The 20503-nt window shown below is 38.8% G+C and overlaps 1 protein-coding gene across 1 annotated transcript in view; it reads right to left on the bottom strand.

Annotated features, from left to right (window-relative positions):
* LOC136253778 (uncharacterized) overlaps positions 1-20503 on the bottom strand; it is a 53621-nt gene that overhangs the window by 24660 nt on the left and 8458 nt on the right. Inside the window, exons 3-4 of the mRNA XM_066046436.1 lie at positions 18674-18937; positions 9355-9450 (exon numbers count right to left, since the gene is read on the bottom strand). Coding sequence (XP_065902508.1) covers positions 9355-9450; positions 18674-18937 — 360 coding nt within the window. The remainder of the gene's footprint in view (positions 1-9354; positions 9451-18673; positions 18938-20503) is intronic.

Here is a 20503-nt window from a genome sequence, read left to right on the forward strand (position 1 = left end):
CAATCACAAGTGGCTGCCAGATGCCGTAGTTTAGCAATGTAATTTACCAGCAACTGCCCTTCCTGTTGCTTGTAGTTGTAGAACCGATAGCGTTCAGCCAAGACTAACTTTTTGGTGCCGTATTGTCCGTCAAGCTTAGCCTTCAACTGAGCAAATGTGAGTTCTTCTGGAGCACACAAACTGCAGGGTAGTTTAAAAGTAGAGGAGTCAATATATGTGCAGAGGGCTGCACATTGCTTTGCCTCAGAGCCTTCACCCGTAGTGTAGGGGCTAAGTGTGAGCCACTGTTCAAAGAATCTGCTCCACAAATTCCAATCATCTATACGTAAATCAAAAGTATTAATCGGTGGAGCTGTAGCCATCCTCATCACCAATGTAGTGTTGGGATTATTAGAGCATTAGAATCAATAATAATAGCATTACAACACACAACTACAATCTAACAACTACAATAACAGCTAAAGTTACAACAACTAATACACACAGAGGCTCTGCAACTACATAATGTACATGCACGCATACAATTACAGGAAAATGTATTACATCATAGTACATGCATGTGTCCAGATACCACACAGATGTACAGAGATATTATACTATTTCAGTTATGAATGTTAGTGTATTAATATGGTAATAATTCTTAAGGTACAACACAGGGTGTGCACTGTAGATCAGTCTTAGATACAGGAAGACTTGCAACACTTGCATGCCATTTCACCGACAAAAGTAATCAAATATCATGGCATTACTAAGATCTTCTGCATGCACTTACAATTTTCGGAGAAATTACTTGTGAAATTTACTACAGGAATGTATGCACACTTGTCAAGCTCATGTACTTTATAGATGACAACTACATAGGAACTTTTGCTAAGAGATCATTATCCATGCTTGCCACTGTTTTCAAATCATTTTGATACTGATCAGTAAACATTATATCTTTAGTTGAGGAGATAGTATATATGTTGTGTGTAGCTATTGTTACTATATACCGACAGCACAGCATGTCATTAGATGTGGGTCTGCATGTTGAGGCATCAAGTGTACTGTTACATTTTAAGTTTGTTTGAACGATGTTCAGTTTTCATTTGATGTAGCATGAGCTTGTATAAGCAATATCTACTGCATGCACTTACTAAAAGGTTGCCTACACTAGTATGTTACGTACGTACATGTGCTTAACAAGCAATATGCACCCATTAACCACATGGTAACATCTGGAGTTCATAGATAAACAAAATTTAGTTGTAAAAAAATTATTTACAGACCATTTTTTATTTACTCTAACAGAATGCACCCATTGATCAAATAGTCTAAAAAATGAATCATCCTTCTACTGTTTGGTCAATCCTTTGATGACAAGAGTTTAGAACAATTGGTTGTTGTGTGTTACATAATTAGTACATGTATATTATCTGCTATATGCATGGCCACACAACAAAGTGGTGTTATTAAAGGCATAGGCAAGGCTTCAAAATTATTGATAGAATCCTAGAGGTGGGAATGTACAGTATGTACAGACACTTACTGTATGTACGTAAATTATTACATTGTTTCTGTTACATATGCTACAACTTGACTTTACAATATGTGACTGGATCTGTGAAAACCAGACACAATCATGCAAGCCTAAATTTACAGTATAAAGCATTGAATACATTGGGTGAAATACTTGCATATTGTAGAAAAAACCTGTAAAATTTTTGAATGCCTATTCTTAGTGAAGTAAGAGACTAACAATAAAAACCTGGATATCATCTTAGTCGTCTACTCGGGGGGGGGGGGATTTGAAAAACACAACTCTGTACTACATTGTGTTTGTAAGTTACAGCCATTCCTGTAATTTATTCTCTTAATACTTGCTGTGCAAATTGATCTTTCTGTTGTTGCTAATTTGTAAGGCTGTAAATCTGAAAGCTATTGGCATATGAAGCTGAAACTTTGCAGTGGGTATACTTGTCTAAGTAGATTATAAATATTTAATAAACAGTAATTTGAAAAATGCACAATTGGTCAGGTTTTTGCAAATCTGGTAACAAATGTCGATACATAATGCATAGACTAAACTCTGGTTCATCATGTTCTAATTCAGTAGCCCTCTCCTAGCACTGATTTCTAGATTCACACTACACATTACCTACATATTGTGTACTTTACATTCTGACTGTAAGCAACAGATGGAAAACGATTATGCATACAGTGGAACCTCAGTTATCCGAACCCCTTGGGACCAGTGGGTCCCTAAGTCTGAAAAGTCCATATGTCTGAGAAACTGTGTAAATAGTCTTAAAATAGCATAAGGAAAAATTTTAAAAATATCTGTATTTTCAACTATCCTAACAAGTACACGAAAAAATTTGGAATTTTCAACTAGAGTAGGGACCATATAGCACTTCGATAAAAGTACTGAAACAAGTTGGAGAAGTCCATGATATTAAATCACTGTAAAACAATAAGAAGTGTTATATCCCTACTGTGCTCAAGATACCATAACGGAAATGCACAGTAGGGATATAACACTTCTTATTGTTTTACAGTGATTTAATATCATGGACTTCTCCAACTTGTTTCAGTACTTTTATCGAAGTGCTATATGGTCCCTACTCTAGTTGAAAATTCCAAATTTTTTCGTGTACTTGTTTGTTAACTTTTTTTTGTAAATAATTTATTATGACTGGTGAACCCACGTATACCGCATCTGAAAAGACACCGTGTGCCCCAGCTATATCAATTATTGTGTGAAAAGTGAAGTATCCATTACGCTTCGTTGTCATCTATGTTCAACCCGTTACACAGCATTTCGAATCAAGAACTGTTCGAAAAGCACCTCCACAATCCACGCATACCAAAAGAAAGAAATCGTGCCACACGCCCCAATCATATTAAATATCGTCTGAAAAGTGAAGTATCTATTACTTCTGTTTTCAAACTCAACAAAACCATAAGCTAGTCGTATTCCTTGTTTCAAACTCAACAAAACCATAAGCTAGTCGTATTCCTTGTTTCACTTCACAACGTGTCAGTTTTCCATAGGGAAAGAAAATGTCTTCCAAGTCCCTACTGCAAATGTGTTTGGGTAACCGCCCTGCAAAAATTTGGTTGTCCACCATTTTCTTTCCTGGCAAACATCTAACGTGCCCAATCTGCTCTCTACTGAGATCCTGCTGTGAATTACTGTTACTGACCCTATACACCTTCATTGGGACTTGCTCTGCTGCAACAGGTGGCGACACTGAGTTTTGTGGTACATTGGAAATACATCCCACTTGTCCTCCAGCTAAGTCATTACCAAGTATGAGACTCACACCCTGGACTGGTAAGGAAGGTCTCACTCCGACAACTACAGCTCCAGTCACTAGACCACACTTCAAGTTAATCTTATGAAGTGGTACACGAAAAGTTCCTAACTCTGCTCCTTGTAGTAACACAGTCATTCCCGTGTCCGAATGGGAACTGAAGGGAAGGGCACCCTCCAATATCAGAGACTGCGTCGCACCAGTATCTCTGAGAATGGTGATCGGAGATTCCACTTGTGAGCCAACAAGGGAGACACTACCACATGAAATAAATGGAGTGTATTCATCTGGCAACATACTTGTCTTCTTATGGTCTGTCTGAAAACTTGGGGAAACAATGAGATCAGGCTTTTCAGACCTCTCGTTCTTTCTTGGTAAGGCTTGACACTCTGACATTATGTGACCCTTCTTCCTGCAATAAAATCACGTTGGTCCAGCAGGTAGGTGGTTGCTACTGTAGTTCCCTGATGGGCCTCCACCTGTAAAGCTACTGGTGATAAGAGCACCCGGCTGACCACCTTTAGCTAATTCAAGTGTTATATCTGCTGAGTTACCATGACAGGGATGGGGCTTTCCAAAGAAGTGGTATGTGTTAAGGAGTAGTCCTCAGCATAAACTGCTGCTTCATGTAAATTGTCTACCTTCTGTCCATCCAGATAGGTCCAAATATCACTAGGAAGGCAGTTTTTGAACTCCTCCATCATCAACAGTTGTCTGAGCCGGTTAAAGTCTCCATCAACTCCTTTAGAGGTACACCAGCGGTCAAACAAAGTTTCCTTTGCCCGTGCAAACTCCACAAAAGTCTGAGTATCTGTCTTCTGGGTGGCTCGGAACCTCTGTCGGTAGGCCTCAGGAACAAGCTCATAGGCCTTGAGAATAGAGCGTTTCACTGTTTCACTGTGTCATAGTCAGAACTCTGTTCTATCGATAGGGCTGAATAGGCTTCACGGGCTTTACCTAACAGAGAGCTCTGAAGGAGTAGTGTCCAAACTTGTTTAGGCCATGACAGACTTGACGCAACTTTCTCAAAATGCAAGAAATACTTATTCACCTCTGTCTCCTGGAAGGGTGGAACAAACCGTACTTGCTTAGTCACATCAAATTCAGCCTGTCGACTGGTACGAGGTACAGGTGGAGCTGTAGAAGCTGCTGCAATTTCGAGTTCCTTAAGTTTCAACTGCAGAGCAAGCTCCTGTTCTCGTAATTCCATCTCTTTCATCTTCAACTGGGCTTCACGCTCCTTCTCCTTGTCTTGCAGTTCTAGCCTCTTCAGTTCGATAGTATCAGTGGTTGATGGTATTTCATCTTCAGACACGATTTCTTCCTCAACTAAATACTCTATGATCAATGTTCGAATTTCACCCTTTTTCATAGCTTGAGTGGCTTCCAACTTGTAGTGTTGAGAAAGGGAGAGCAGCTCCACCTTCTTTAAAGGATTTAAGGACAAAAGACTGGGCGATTTTACAAAAGAGTCTACTGAGAACGACATAATTATCCACTCCACAACAACGTAATAGGAACGATGAGAGTAACGACGATGAGAATGATTTGTCTGACTACAAATTTGTAATTCCAAATAATGCACACCGGCGCTGATAACAACAAATCCTGTCTAGTCGAGACACACGAACAACAACACCAACTGTACAACTATTTACACCTGTTGAGGTACCACTCGCCTGGTACTAAGGATTAAAAACTTGTGGTCAGAATCGGACAGGCTGAACACGAGGGAGCAGTGAAAGTAGAAAACAAATGTCTCCACGACCAAAATCTTTAAACAACTTGTCTTCTGGTGCTCCCGGACAAGCCCCCAATTTGTTACGTGACAGGATTCGGCGTGGCACGAAGGATACACACTGACATCCACAGTAGACAAACTCAGCGGTTTCCTCTTATTGCAGCCCCCTCCACACATGCGCACCATACCATGACAAAACCCACAATCGAAACTTTTCATATGCTCGTGTCGTTGCTCGTACATTTGAACTCCTAGCACGGCAATGCCTTGTTAATTTTACATTATTCCAGTGCCCATTACTGAAATTCACATATCCCAATATAAATACACTCATGAACCATGCCAGCAGTTCCCTACATGTGTAGGTGATAAACCCACGTGGCACATATCAGTTATATCACGAGCACTCATGCTTTGCCTCATATATTCACACTTGTACCTGTGGCAAAACTATTACATATATATGAGCCATTAGAGTTGGGGGTAACGAGTTTTATTGTAACGCATTACGTTAAAAAAAAATTACTTATGTTGTAACAAAGTAATATAACGCATTACATAACAAAGTAACGAGTAATATATGGCGGATATTACATCTAGAAATTGTAATGCGTTACTTCTTTTAATGCGCATTGTATCCAGCACGTGATTGGCTACATTTCAGGTCCTATCAGTACTGAATATGGCTGTACATGCAAGAACAAAGAGTGATAGTGTATAGGAGTGCCCTTTAAGACCAAGATACTACAACAAAATATGTTTTTGAGGCTGAACTACACCAGAAAAAAACATGTCTCGCTCAGTTGTAAGCTGGGAGCATGTATATTTAGAAGGTTGGGCTTAATTTATAACTTGTACTGGACAAATGTAATATGTAATAATATTACTAGTTGCAGCCCTCAAAGTAATGCGTAATACGTAACTAGTTACAATTTTTTTGGGAGTAACATGTAACTCTAATGCGTTACATTGCATAGAAGTAACTAGTAATATGTAGCAAGTTACACTTTTACAGTAGTGACCCCAACTCTGTGAACCATGGAAAATAGAAAAGGTCCTTAAGGTGACTTCCAAGAAAATTCCAATGATCCAGTAATTACATGTGACCATCTCAGCGAAAACCTGTCTAGTTTGCACAACCTCAGAATTGTTTTTTAATATCTCAGCATTATCTGCATTGTCCAAGGAATGGTTCACCAAAGTACGAAGACTGAACAAGGAAATTGATTTGTACAACGACTATACTAAAAATAAACTACAGGCGCTTGCATTCGCAGCCATAACTTCTGTTTAGAATAGTTTACAAAGTTAGAATTTGGCTTACAAAGTTCACCATGGATTGGCAGATCAACCAAGGTATAGTTTTAGCTTTGCAGTCAATTGCACATGGGCATATGAAGGCGGTTTTGTTGAAGAAATGGCGATAATTCTACTGATTTGTAAACAAATGCACATGACATGCAAACCATTAGGACTACAAAAATGAAACAAAGAGTTTCGAACTCTCCATGAGTAGGCGAATAAGATGGTGTATGTTTTAATCGATTTTGAGTCCTCCTTCTTTGAGTACTGGCCCAATAAAAACTTGCATATTTTTTCTTGTAGCATGTATAATTTTCCGAATTATTTTTAAATTTCTATTTTCTCCATATGTATGCCAGACCTCTCAACTTGGAACTGGAGTTAACCTTGAGACACCCCAAGTGCATGGCCTCATGTAACAGTGGGGCTCACGCACACATATTTTATTAATAATAGAATGTCAATAAGTATGAACTAGCTATACTGCTGCGTACTGCTGTTGTTTGTAGCTTATTTCTGTGCTCTATGGTGTTAATTTACACATAGAATCTAAGCAACCTGGAATTCCAGGTACGGTGTAGCATCACATGAATCATAAGTCTGCTTATTCAGCTTTATGCTTACCTTTGTGATGATTGTAGGTATCACTAATCCTTTCACTAGGTCAGAATCTGGCCTCTGCTCTGGCACACGATATATTTCCCAAGTCCATTCAAAGTTGATTAATGCTAGAAAAACTTATTTACTACTAAACAAAAATGAGAAGTCACCTTACCATGCTGTAATATAGCCTTGGATTACAGGTTGGCTCCAGTCTTTGTAGATTTAAGCACCATAAATTTTAAATATTTATCACGTGAGTACCATTTCGTATATTTAGCTAACAAAAAGTTTTTGATTGTGGGTTTGAATTTGTTTATAGGCGAAAACCTTGAGAATTCTTGAGATCTGGAGCATGACCTGAGAAATTAGCACCTAACCATGAGATCTTGAGAAGAAGCCCAAAAACTTGAGTCTCACGGTAAAACCGTGAGAGTTGAGAGATCTGGTATGCTTGTGCGAACTAGACAGGTTTTTGCTGAGACAGTCACATATACTATGATGGGTGTTCTGTCTAATTGTTATACAGTAGTTTTAATATTTGTGTCATGTGCAAAGGCTATGAACAGCACTATTAAGTTGGATACAAAATTTAAACAGTGTGCATTAATTAGAATTCCACAAATATTTATAATATATAATTATCCACCTCTGTAATTAAAAAAATACATTGATGAATATTGAAAAAAAATACAACGGATAGAACATGGGTAATGACGTATTTCGTGAAAATTTTACATGTGTTCAAATAATTAGGAATATTGTAAAGTATCACTCTTCACTCTAACGTCTCTATTTTCCATGGTTCACATATATATATATATGCCTGGCACACATGCAGCACATAGATTTTTTTCTCTCGAGAAAATACTAACAGTAGTAGCACACGCAGAAGCTGAAGCACAAACAATAAACAGCAGCAAGCAACATACATAGCAAATAATAACCCTGTATATATCATTCAGAGGTACATATAGGTCTCATATACAAGTTCTGTGTTACTATGTTGCCATGCTGCTGCAGACCTACCATTGTTAAGAAACACACACTTATGCATACAAATACATGAACAGTAACAACAAAAAACAAAATTTCATACATAATAGCCCAATTATTTACACATGCCATCTATCCATTATAATCAAAGCATGTCATTTGTACCTGTTTACAGACCTCGTATATAACTGTGTACAGCTATGTTGTCAAGCAGAGCTACATATCTACTATTGGTAGGAACATCAGAGTTCAAATAACAGGTAGCTGTTGGCCATTTTCAGTACTATTTAGGCAAACTGCCATACAAATTAGACATTGGGTGGCCGCATGTACCGTATGTTACTATACTGTCCCTCAATAAATGTTACAGGTTTTGGAAATTGAATTCGTCCTCTTGGCAATTACGTTGATCCTGTTGGCAAGTGAATTCATTTGTAACAAGATTGGCAGCTGGAAAAACACGAAAATAAGATGTACGTAACAGCTGCTAATAGACCTACGTACAACTGTAGTAAACAGCTCTTTATTAAAGTTACAACTCTGCATGAAGTAACCACTCTACTCTTATCTAGGCCTTTAGTAAACTCTGCAATTATTCCATAAATGGTTCAATAGCACTGATAAAAACATTAACTCGTGTAACCAAAAGTCTTTATGATATCTCTTAGGATTTATCCATTCATTGCAACCACAAGCAAATAGAACGCACTAGATGCTGGCCCATTTTTTAGGCATGCATATATAATAATAATAAGCGGTGCACTCATATTGGCTTGGGTCATTGATCATCCTGTGTAGGCTACCAACTTGATATGGATGGGAAGTGTTACATATCTGGCAAAAGCCCAAACGCCCAGTGTTACAACTATTATGTACGTACATGATGTTTGGCTCTACAGGATGTTAGCCTATCCTCCACACATGCACTTATACGTAAATGGATAAGCGGCACTCAAAGACAATGTCCGTGTCTGGAAGTGAAGCCTACTGTACAAAACAATGATAGGTATGAAAAATAATTATTGTACGCATAAATGTAAAAGAGTATTGTGAAAATGTCTGTGTTTGCATCCACATATCTGCCTTTTCGAACCACCCATTTGTACACTGGTTTACAACTGATTTGTAGCACTGGTGGCAGCCTTTGATCCACCCGCCTTTGATCCACCCATGCACTACACTACAAACATACGTACATACACCTGTACATACATAAATAACATATAGTACATACTGACAAACATATACATAATATGTACTGTACATACATGTATGTGCATCTACAACACTGTACTCAAAAGTAACTTCTGCAAGTCAACACTGAGAATAAAATTCATAAGTGTACTAAATCTTTATCCAAACATACACTGTACATACGTACGTATGTTGCACGTAAGTTTCTTTAAAATATGTCCTTACTAGATGATGATGACTGTAACTGTTCACCTAGTTGACTACTATCATCTTGTTGAGTTTGGACACTAGTTGAAGTTTGTACCACTTGTTGTCTAGGTACTGTATAGAATATTACAAATAAAGTAATATACTACATTCATGTATACACTTGTACGTACAGAACACATTGCAAATGTACGGATTGTAGTGTTGGAATTATTAGAGCATTAGAATCAATAGTAATAGCACTACAACACACAACTACAATCTAACAACAACTAAAGTTATTACAACTAATGCACACAGAGGCTCTACAACTACATAATGTACATGTAAGCATACAATTACAGCACAATGTATTACATCATAGTGCATGCATATGTCCAGATACTACAGTTCCTCCCTCTTAGTTAGAAGGACTCCATGGCCTTCGAATTTTTCGAATTCTTGTAGAGTGTCTCAACACAGGAGGATTATCACTGTTCTGTGTCAGGAAGGTATGATTAGGAATGTCAGATGAAATGGAACTGTCATTTGTAGGTAAAGAAACAAGTCGTGTACGAAGTTGATTAGCATGATGGCAGTGAACTGTTGTTTGGCCATCAATTAAAACTTTATACATGACTTTCCCCCTCCTATCTTTGACAGTGCCTGGGAGCCACCATTTGCCAGGTCTAAAGTTACAAACCCACACTGGATCCCCAATCAAGAAGTGTCTAGGTTGAGTATGGGCATCATATGACTGCTTCTGGTGTTCTAGCGATTTCTGAACATTCAACTGGCAGGGGTGTAACAAATCCAACCTTGTATGCATTCGTCTGTTGTTTAGCATTTCAGAAGGAGTTTGATCTGTCACAGAATGTGGGGTGGCTCTGTAGTAAGCTAGGAAGTTGGTCGCACAATCCAGCAGTTCCAAAGTGGTTTGCGGATTTGCTTTGTCTACACTCTGTTTAAAAGTTTGTACGAGTCTTTCAGCCTTGCCATTTGAGCGGGGGTGATACGGAGCTGTTGTTGTGTGGTGAATTCCACAAGACAAACAGAACTGCTTAAATTTTTCTGCCGTGAACTGGGGACCATTATCTGACACAATCTGGTGAGGAATTCCATGTGTGGCAAAGATCTGCTGTAAGTGTTTAATAATAGTTTCTGTTGTAGTGGATTCCATCACATGTACTTCTGGCCACTTACTGTAAGCATCGATCAGTAACATCCACATCTTGTTTCTATATGGCCCCACAAAATCAATGTGTAGACGTTGCCATGGTTTGGCTGGAAAATCACATTGATGTAATGGTACCTTTGTGGGATCTTTAGCTGTCTCAGCATAATTCACACAAGACTTGACATGGGATTCAATATCAGTGTCCAAGGATGGCCACCAAACATGTAGTCAAGCAAGTGACTTCATTCTAGACATCCCTGGATGGCCCTCATGTAACAAATCTAAGATTGACTTCTGATATTGTGAAGGAATTACCACTTGAAGGCCCCAAAGTAGACAACCATTGCGAGTTGTGAGCTGTAAACGTTCCTCGAAAAATGGAATTAGCTTCTTGTCCAGCGAGTGTGAAGTGGTTGGCCATCCTCTAGCACAAAAACTGTAGACTTGTGATAGCACTGGATGCTGCCTTAATGTCAGTCTCATGAATAGGAAGTGCCTGAAACTGTTGTTCTTCCAGAGCACAAACAACTTCTGCTTCATCATCTTGTAGAGGCTGTACCTCTTGTAATGGCAGGCGAGACAACCCATCAGCATTTCCATGCTGGGAAAATGGTTGGTACTTAACTTCGTGGTCATAGGTTGAGAGGATAATGGCCCATCTCTGTAAACGGCTGGCTGTCATCTCTGGGATACTTTTCTGAGGATGAAAAATAGTGACAAGTGGTTTATGATCAGTAATCAATTGGAACTTATGACCGAGCAAGTACTGTCTGAACTTCTGAATACTATTCCCAAGGCTTCCTTTTGGATTTGTGTATCGTTTTGTTCAGCTGATGTCAGATTAAATGACGCATATGCCACAGGGTTCTCTTTACCATCAGGGTAAGTATGAAAAATCACTGCTCCTATGCCTACTGGGCTGGCATCACACGCAAAACTGAGAGGTAGTGATGGGTCATAATGTGCCAGTGCATCAGCTGATGTCAACAATTTCCTAATTGATTCCACTGCCTTGGTATGCTCACTGGACCACTGCCACTCTTTGTGTTTCTGTAAAAGATCATTAAGACAAGCACAATTCGTTGGTAAACCTGGTATGAATCGATCATAGTAGTTCACCATGCCTAGAAAAGATCAGAGTTCTCCTTGGTTCTGTGGCCATGGCATGGCAGTAATTGCTTTGATCTGGGTGTGGATGAATGCCTGCTTAGTCTAAGACATGGCCCAAGTAAGTTACACTCTCTTGAAAGAAATGACACTTCTTTAGTTTCAGGTGGAGACCAGTGGTGTTCAGCTTCTCCATTACTAGCCTAAGGTGGCTCAGGTGAACCTGTTCAGAGCATCCTATCACTATGATGTCATCCAAATAGCAAGCCACACCTGGTATATCACCCACAAGTTGCTCAATTAGTTTTTGGAACAGGGCAGGTGCACAACTGAGACCAAGGGGAAGATGCTTGTATCTGCATAAGCCTTGGTGAGTATTGATGACTGTAAGTTCTGATGATGCCTCCTCCAATGGTACTTGCAGATAAGCTTCAGCCAGGTTTAATTTAGAAAACTTGTGAACAGCATTGAGTTTTTGAAAGAGTTCCTCTGGAAGCGGGAATGGGTAGACATCATTGGCTAAGTAGAATTCTAGGAAAATGGGAACAGAAAGTGGAAATGGGAACGGAAAGCGGAACGGAAAGCAGAAAGCGAAAACAGGAACAACCAGCAAAAATGCCTGATTAAAAGGTCATCATGCCATTATAAGGTCGGATTTCATCTCACAATGCTCCTTTGCAGCATTGTTGGATTCTTCCACTAAAATGATCGAAACACTCTAATAGAGCAGTCACCTATAGTAAAACACTCTAATAAAGCAGTCAAAAATGTTTTGTTAATTATCCCACCAGAGACCCACATTGATGGCCTGTGAATTGATGGGCTATAGCTGTCATAGATTAGGTGTATAGACTAGGTAAGTCATCAACATTGAAAGTTAGCTACTCCTTTGAAACCATAAATTTTTAGAATATTCAACTATTAAACATTAAAATAATACTAAAAATTATGAAAACTGAGATTTACAAAGTACTCTAGTTAACTGGCAGTACCTATTATAGGCTTCGAAAACTGCACCTATACTGCTTCCAGATAAGAAGTCATATGATGGGAGTATGCATGCAAAACTGGTACACTTGTCAAACTGAAATTGGCTCCAAGATCCCTATATAGTCCTTTAGTCTCCTCATTGGAGCCATGCACCTACACATACTTCAGCTGCCACATGCCCATCATGTGACATTTTCATGAGGTTGCAGGTACAACTTCCCTCATCTATATGTAGTAACTGTCAGTTAATTAGAATCCTTTTGTAAACTTTTAATTATATGCTATATTGGTATAAATTAATTATGGTTTCAAGGGAGTAGCTCATTTTTAATGTTGATGACTCAGCTAGTCTATATACCTAATCTATGACAGCTATAGCCCATCAATTCACAGGCCATCAATGTAAATCTCTGGTGGGATAGGCAAAAATTTTTTGACTGCTTTATTAGAGTATTTTACTACAGGTGACTGCTCTATTAGAGTGTTTAGCGGAAGAATCCAACAATGCTGCAAATAAGCGTTGTGCGATAAAATCAACCTTTATAATGGCATATGACCTTTTTATCAGGCATTTTCCGCTGGTTGTTCCCGTTTCTGCTTTCCGCTCCTGTTTCCGCATTCCGTTCCCGTTTTCCTAGAATTCTACTTACCCGACATCATTCTTCAGGGCTGGATTTAGGGTAACTTTGAAGTCACCACATAATCTAACTTTGCCACCTGGCTTCCTGACAACCACAAGGGGGGTAGCCCAGTCTGAGTGAGAGACTTTCTCTGACACTAGTTGTTGTTCTAGTCTGTCCAATTCTGCTCCAACAACTGGTTTTAGAGCAAAAGGTAGTTTTCTCACTTTGCAATACTCAGGCTGAGTGCCTTCACGGAGAGTTAAGGTAGCATTAAAAGTAGAGTTGTACCGATTCCCACTTTTTAGGGAAAACCGATATCCGATATATTTTTACCCTGTTTTACCGATAGTTAACCGATACCCGATTGTAGGTCTCTACAATTATACTCGTACACATTCCATTAAAAGTAGAGTTAGTAAAGCCAATTCTGTGAAACTATACACTCAAAGTTGCTAGTCAGACAAGTGGGCTAGGGCCTGAACCATCACTGTTTATCTTTGTGGCTACCACAAAACATAAACAAATTACCCAAGTACATACCAGAGCCTTTGACACTAGCCCTCCAGTGGTACTGCAGCTGCTGAAGCTGAATAGACTAATAATCTGCTGGCCACAGTCCATTACAACCGATTTCCGATTATGGTAAAAATAGCTAATTATCGGCTTCTACCGATTACCGATCCGATCATCGGTACAACTCTAATTAAAAGTAGTCTGGTACATCGCAGACCCTATCCGCTGGGGCTTATCGATTAGAGGCACTTATAATCTCTAATTGATAAGCCCCAGCGGATAGGGTCTACGATGTACCAGACTACATTAAAAGTGGTGCAACATCCAAGTTGTGGTTTGAACAGGGCTTCATTCATTCTGATAATTTCCTGTAAAGTGGTACTGGGTGTGGTAACTGCTGTGACAAATTGCTCAGGGTGAATAGTGATGTTAAGTTTAACTTATCCATCCCTGCCAATCAGATTGATGCCACGTTGAGTGACATAGATTTTCAGCAGTGAGGATATGGTGGTGTCATCTCGTCTCTGAACTGTTGTCTGAAAATATCCAATAGGGTGGATAGGTTGACCCTCAAAAGCTCCAAGTACTTTTGTTGTAGCCTCCAGTTTGGGTTGATGAAGGTCTGCCCAGGTTTTTGTGTTAATGAAGGTGAGTGGAGAAGCAGTGTCTATCACTAGACGAAGACATTTATCCAGTTCTGGTAAGTAAACAGTTGAAACACTGGAGGAATATGTTTGTCATCACCATCAGCTGTTTTGTTGATGGTGAGTCCAATGACTGTTCTGGTATTACTTCTTGTACTGCTGCTGTGGAGTGGCACACTTTGGCAATATGGCTAATCTTATCACAGTGTCTGCATGTAACATTACGAAAACGGCATGTGCTTCTTAAGTGTGCTCCTGCACAACTGGCACATGGCTTGGAGGCTGGCGGCTGAGGGCTTGGACCCTTAGTATTAGCAGTTCGTTGACTCTTAGTACGAAGAGAGTTCTGGAGTTTAACGGACTGTGGTTGTTTCCTGGTTGCTGCCACTGTGCCAGAGTCCGTCTCCTTCTTGTCGTTGTCGGCACGTTTGAGCAACTCAACCTTGGCTGCTTCAAAGGTGCAAGCTAGCTTTAACAACTATTCTAGTTGCTTCTTGTGACAACAACTGCCGGAGTAAGCGTTCATTTTACAGACCCATTACGAACTTATCGTGGATGTTGTCGGCCAATTGAGCTTCTGTCCAATCACAAGTGGCTGCCAGATGCCGTAGTTCAGCAATGTAATTTACCAGCAACTGCCCTTCTTGTTGCTTGTAGTTGTAGAACCGATAGCGTTCAGCCAAGACTAACTTTTTGGTGCCGTATTGTCCGTCAAGCTTAGCCTTCAACTGAGCAAATGTGAGTTCTTCTGGAGCACACAAACTGCAGGGTAGTTTAAAAGTAGAGGAGTCAATATATGTGCAGAGGGCTGCACATTGCTTTGCCTCAGAGCCTTCACCCGTAGTGTAGGGGCTAAGTGTGAGCCACTGTTCAAAGAATCTGCTCCACAAATTCCAATCATCTATACGTAAATCAAAAGTATTAATCGGTGGAGCTGTAGCCATCCTCATCACCAATGTAGTGTCGGGATTATTAGAGCATTAGAATCAATAATAATAGCATTACAACACACAACTACAATCTAACAACTACAATAACAGTTAAAGTTATAACAACTAATGCACACAGAGGCTCTGCAACTACATAATGTACATGCACGCATACAATTACAGGAAAATGTATTACATCATAGTACATGCATGTGTCCAGATACCACACAGATGTACAGAGATATTATACTATTTCAGTTATGAATGTTAGTGTATTAATATGGTAATAATTGTTAAGGTACAACACAGGGTGTGCACTGTAGATCAGTCTTAGATACAGGAAGACTTGCAACACTTGCATGCCATTTCACCGACAAAAGTAATCAAATATCATGGCATTACTAGGATCTTCTGCATGCACTTACAATTTTTGGAGAAATTACTTGTGAAATTTACTACAGGAATGTATGCACACTTGTCAAGCTCATGTACTTTATAGATGACAACTACGTAGGAACTTTTGCTAAGAGATCATTATCCATGCTTGCCACTGTTTTCAAATCATTTTGATACTGATCAGTAAACATTATATCTTTTGTTGAGGAGATAGTATATATGTTGTGTGTAGCTATTGTTACTATATACCGACAGCACAGCAGTGTCATTAGATGTGGGTCTGCATGTTTAGGCACCAAGTGTACTGTTACATTTTAAGTTTGTTTGAACGATGTTCAGTTTTCACTTGATGTAGCATGAGCTTGTATAAGCAATATCTACTGCATGCACTTACTAAACAGTTGCCTACACTAGTATGTTATGTACGTACATGTGCTTAACAAGCAATATGCACCCATTAACCACATGGTAACATCTGGAGTTCATAGATAAACAAAATTTAGTTGTAAAAAAATTATTTACAGACCTCTTTTTATTTACTCTAACAGAATGCACCCATTGATCAAATAGTCTAAAAAATGAATCATCCTTCTACTGTTTGGTCAATCCTTTGATGACAAGAGTTTAGAACAATTGGTTGTTGTGTGTTACATAATTAGTACATGTATATTATCTGCTATATGCATGGCCACACAACAAAGTGGTGTTATTAAAGGCATAGGCAAGGCTTCAAAATTATTGATAGAATCCTAGAGGTGGGAATGTACAGTATGTACAGACACTTACTGTATGTACGTAAATTATTACATTGTTTCTGTTACATATGCTACAACTTGACTTTACAATATGTGACTGGATCTGTGAAAACCAGACACAATCGTGCAAGCCTAAATTTACAGTATAAAGCATTGAATACATTGGGTGAAATACTTGCATATTGTAGAAAAAACCTGTAAAATTTTTGAATGCCTATTCTTAGTGAAGTAAGAGACTAACAATAAAAACCTGGATATCATCTTAGTCGTCTACTCGGGGGGGGGATTTGAAAAACACAACTCTGTACTACATTGTGTTTGTAAGTTACAGCCATTCCTGTAATTTATTCTCTTAATACTTGCTGTGCAAATTGATCTTTCTGTTGTTGCTAATTTGTAAGGCTGTAAATCTGAAAGCTATTGGCATATGAAGCTGAAACTTTGCAGTGGGTATACTTGTCTAAGTAGATTATAAATATTTAATAAACAGTAATTTGAAAAATGCACAATTGGTCAGGTTTTTGCAAATCTGGTAACAAATGTCGATACATAATGCATAGACTAAACTCTGGTTCATCATGTTCTAATTCAGTAGCCCTCTCCTAGCACTGATTTCTAGATTCACACTACACATTACCTACATATTGTGTACTTTACATTCTGACTGTAAGCAACAGATGGAAAACGATTATGCATACAGTGGAACCTCAGTTATCCGAACCCCTTGGGACCAGTGGGTCCCTAAGTCTGAAAAGTCCATATGTCTGAGAAACTGTGTAAATAGTCTTAAAATAGCATAAGGAAAAATTTTAAAAATATCTGTATTTTCAACTATCCTAACAAGTACACAAAAAAATTTGGAATTTTCAACTAGAGTAGGGACCATATAGCACTTCGATAAAAGTACTGAAACAAGTTGGAGAAGTCCATGATATTAAATCACTGTAAAACAATAAGAAGTGTTATATCCCTACTGTGCTCAAGATACCATAACGGAAATGCACAGTAGGGATATAACACTTCTTATTGTTTTACAGTGATTTAATATCATGGACTTCTCCAACTTGTTTCAGTACTTTTTATCGAAGTGCTATACGGTCCCTACTCTAGTTGAAAATTCCAAATTTTTTCGTGTACTTGTTTGTTAACTTTTTTTTGTAAATAATTTATTATGACTGGTGAACCCACGCATACCGCATCTGAAAAGACACCGTGTGCCCCAGCTATATCAATTATTGTGTGAAAAGTGAAGTATTCATTACGCTTCGTTGTCATCTATGTTCAACCCGTTACACAGCATTTCGAATCAAGAACTGTTCGAAAAGCACCTCCACAATCCACGCATACCAAAAGAAAGAAATCGTGCCACACGCCCCAATCATATTAAATATCGTCTGAAAAGTGAAGTATCCATTACGCTTCGCTGTCGGCTATGTTCAACCCGTTACACAGCAGTACGAATCAAGAACTGTTTGAAAAGCACCTCTGCATATCAAAATAGCCACGATGAAAAATACGGAAGATTTCCATTTCGAAGGGAAGCCATCACGTGCTTGCGCCAAATTGACACCTTTCCCTGTCAGCAAAGATGAATGGGACACAAAGGAGGACACCGGTAAGTCCATGAAGAATGCATTGTACGTACTGCAGTATGCCAAAAGGCAACTGTCGGGCTGAAGCAACGTCGAACAGTGAAAAAATCAAGCCCATAACCTTAGCTGTTATCGAGTTATGCTTGTCTGAAGGCATCAGTCAGTCAGTAGAAAATTCCATTGAATAAAATTTTTTTTAAATTCCGTAGCAACTTGTTGAAAGTGTTTCGGGTCGATCTGAAAGCTTGTTTGGGCTTAGTTTGCCTCACCAATACTGCCTCATCGTTGTAAGGGAAAATTGAGGCTGATTTTTGGGTGATACTATTTCGTGGGCCATGTCTACTCCTTTGTGGTCCCTACTATACAGTTACTATCGTACTGTATGATAGAACAGACACTAGTCTAAATAGAGCAGTCATTTCCATAGTTCAGTTAACCGAGAATCCAGATAAGTGGGGTCCGGATAACTGAAGTTCCACTGCACCAAAAGAAAGTATAACTACAAGAGCTCATAACAATATTATGAACTCTTGGTAATATGTAAGGTGTGTACAGGGCATGCATACGTATATAGGTACATATATACATGTACAGTATGTACATACAATACATGTACAGTATCTGTATCTTACATTCTGACAGTGCTCCAAGTGACAAGTCTTCTCGATTTGCATTAGTAATAGCAAGTTCTAGTGTACACCAAGTTGCATTATTTCCAGCTAGCCTCATCCACTTGCTTAATGTAACCTCAAAGCGTTTCCTTTGTACATGACAATCAGCTTCTACATTATCAAGTACACTGGCATCCAAGCCCAGCTTAAGACCAATTTGTCTCCAAAGAACAGAGTATTTGGTACAAATTTCATTTACATTGTTGGCATCAACAATCTGATCAGCTAATAAAAACAGAAAATACCATATAATGGGTTTTTCACAGACAAACTCACATGTGAAAATAAAACCATGCGGCACTTAACCTAGCAAGGTGACAAATTTGATTTGATTCCATACACAAATTTATTGCAAGTGTTCACATACTAGATGGAGAGTAATGATATTTAGCAGTGATTCCTTGTATCCAGATGAATTTGTGCAGGCACTTGAATTTGCTTGGAAGTTGTAGGGTGGTTGTTTTGCGCTGCGCTCAGTGAAGAGTATATCATATGTTGTATAAGTATTAGAAAAATTTAAACTACAATGTAGTACTGCTACAATAAAAGTACTGAAACAAGTTGGACATAATGTCCAGATACTGTAAAACAATAAAAAGTGAATATCCCTACAGTGCTACAGAGATTCTACGATCAAAATGTGCAGTAGGGATATTCACCTCTTATAGTTTTTCAGTATCTGAACATTACGTACTATTCTGATCCAGCTTGTTTCAGTAGTCAGCACTTTCTATTGCAGCGGTACTACAATGTCCCTACTCCAGTTTAAAATTCCTATTTTTTTCTTATGAAGTTTTTTAGTCAATTCATGACTACTATTAAAGAGCTACAGTAGCTACCATCACATAATTACGTATTATTAGCTACAATTTTCATATTCATGAGTGAGATCATGATCTGCATCGATCATGAATGTAATAACTATACTCATGAAAGTGCATAGGCTGTCCACTTACATTCCAGTTGCACCTGCTAATGATACAGGCCAACGGCAGAAAGGTCTGGCATATATAGCCAACAGACTAATTCACTTACAGCAATTGCCTAATTTACTTTGTGCATACAATTCCACGAGCAGTCCATTTCCTGGTGGCAGGCGACATCTCATCTACAATGGAGGACAGCTCACTGAACTGGCTATCGTTAAAACCCGGACCAGACCGGACCAAAGGTCAATTCTTCCAGCAAGCTGAATCACACAATAAACTATAATGTATAGGGATTATACACTCCTCACCTTGTAGTCACTATGGTGAGAAAACAATTACAATCGCTCAGACAGTAATGGCAAGCCCGCAAGAACCTGCATCTACTCTAAAACAACCTAACTACAATAAACTACTTTCTAAACTGCATTTCACTAAACAATCACTACAAAAACCACGAGCTCATTCTGTTGTACTCAACAGTTACACACAAGTTGGTTACACAAATGAGTAACCACCCGAATTTATTAGAATCGTGTTGCACAAAGTGAAAGGAGTTGAAGGTAACAGTGAACTTATTTAAAACGAATGCAAGGTAAGTTTCAAATAGCTAGAACAAAAGCTTTACTCTGGAGAAAGCTGTCCTGGGTTTGTACAGTATGTGAAACATATGTACTGTATACTACTAGCCTACATAGTTTAGCCAGGTTTTAACGATGGTTTCACTGAACTACCCACACAGGTATTCCAATATGTTGGTGTAACAACACTGTGAAATGCGCATGTCTGGAGATTGAAGTTGTACTAAGCTATGGCCGCTGTAGTGTATGGAAGGATAAAAGTAAGACAATAGTGGATGTACTGC

Source organism: Dysidea avara, chromosome 4 (assembly GCF_963678975.1).
Source record: "Dysidea avara chromosome 4, odDysAvar1.4, whole genome shotgun sequence".
Classification (NCBI taxonomy): domain Eukaryota; kingdom Metazoa; phylum Porifera; class Demospongiae; order Dictyoceratida; family Dysideidae; genus Dysidea; species Dysidea avara.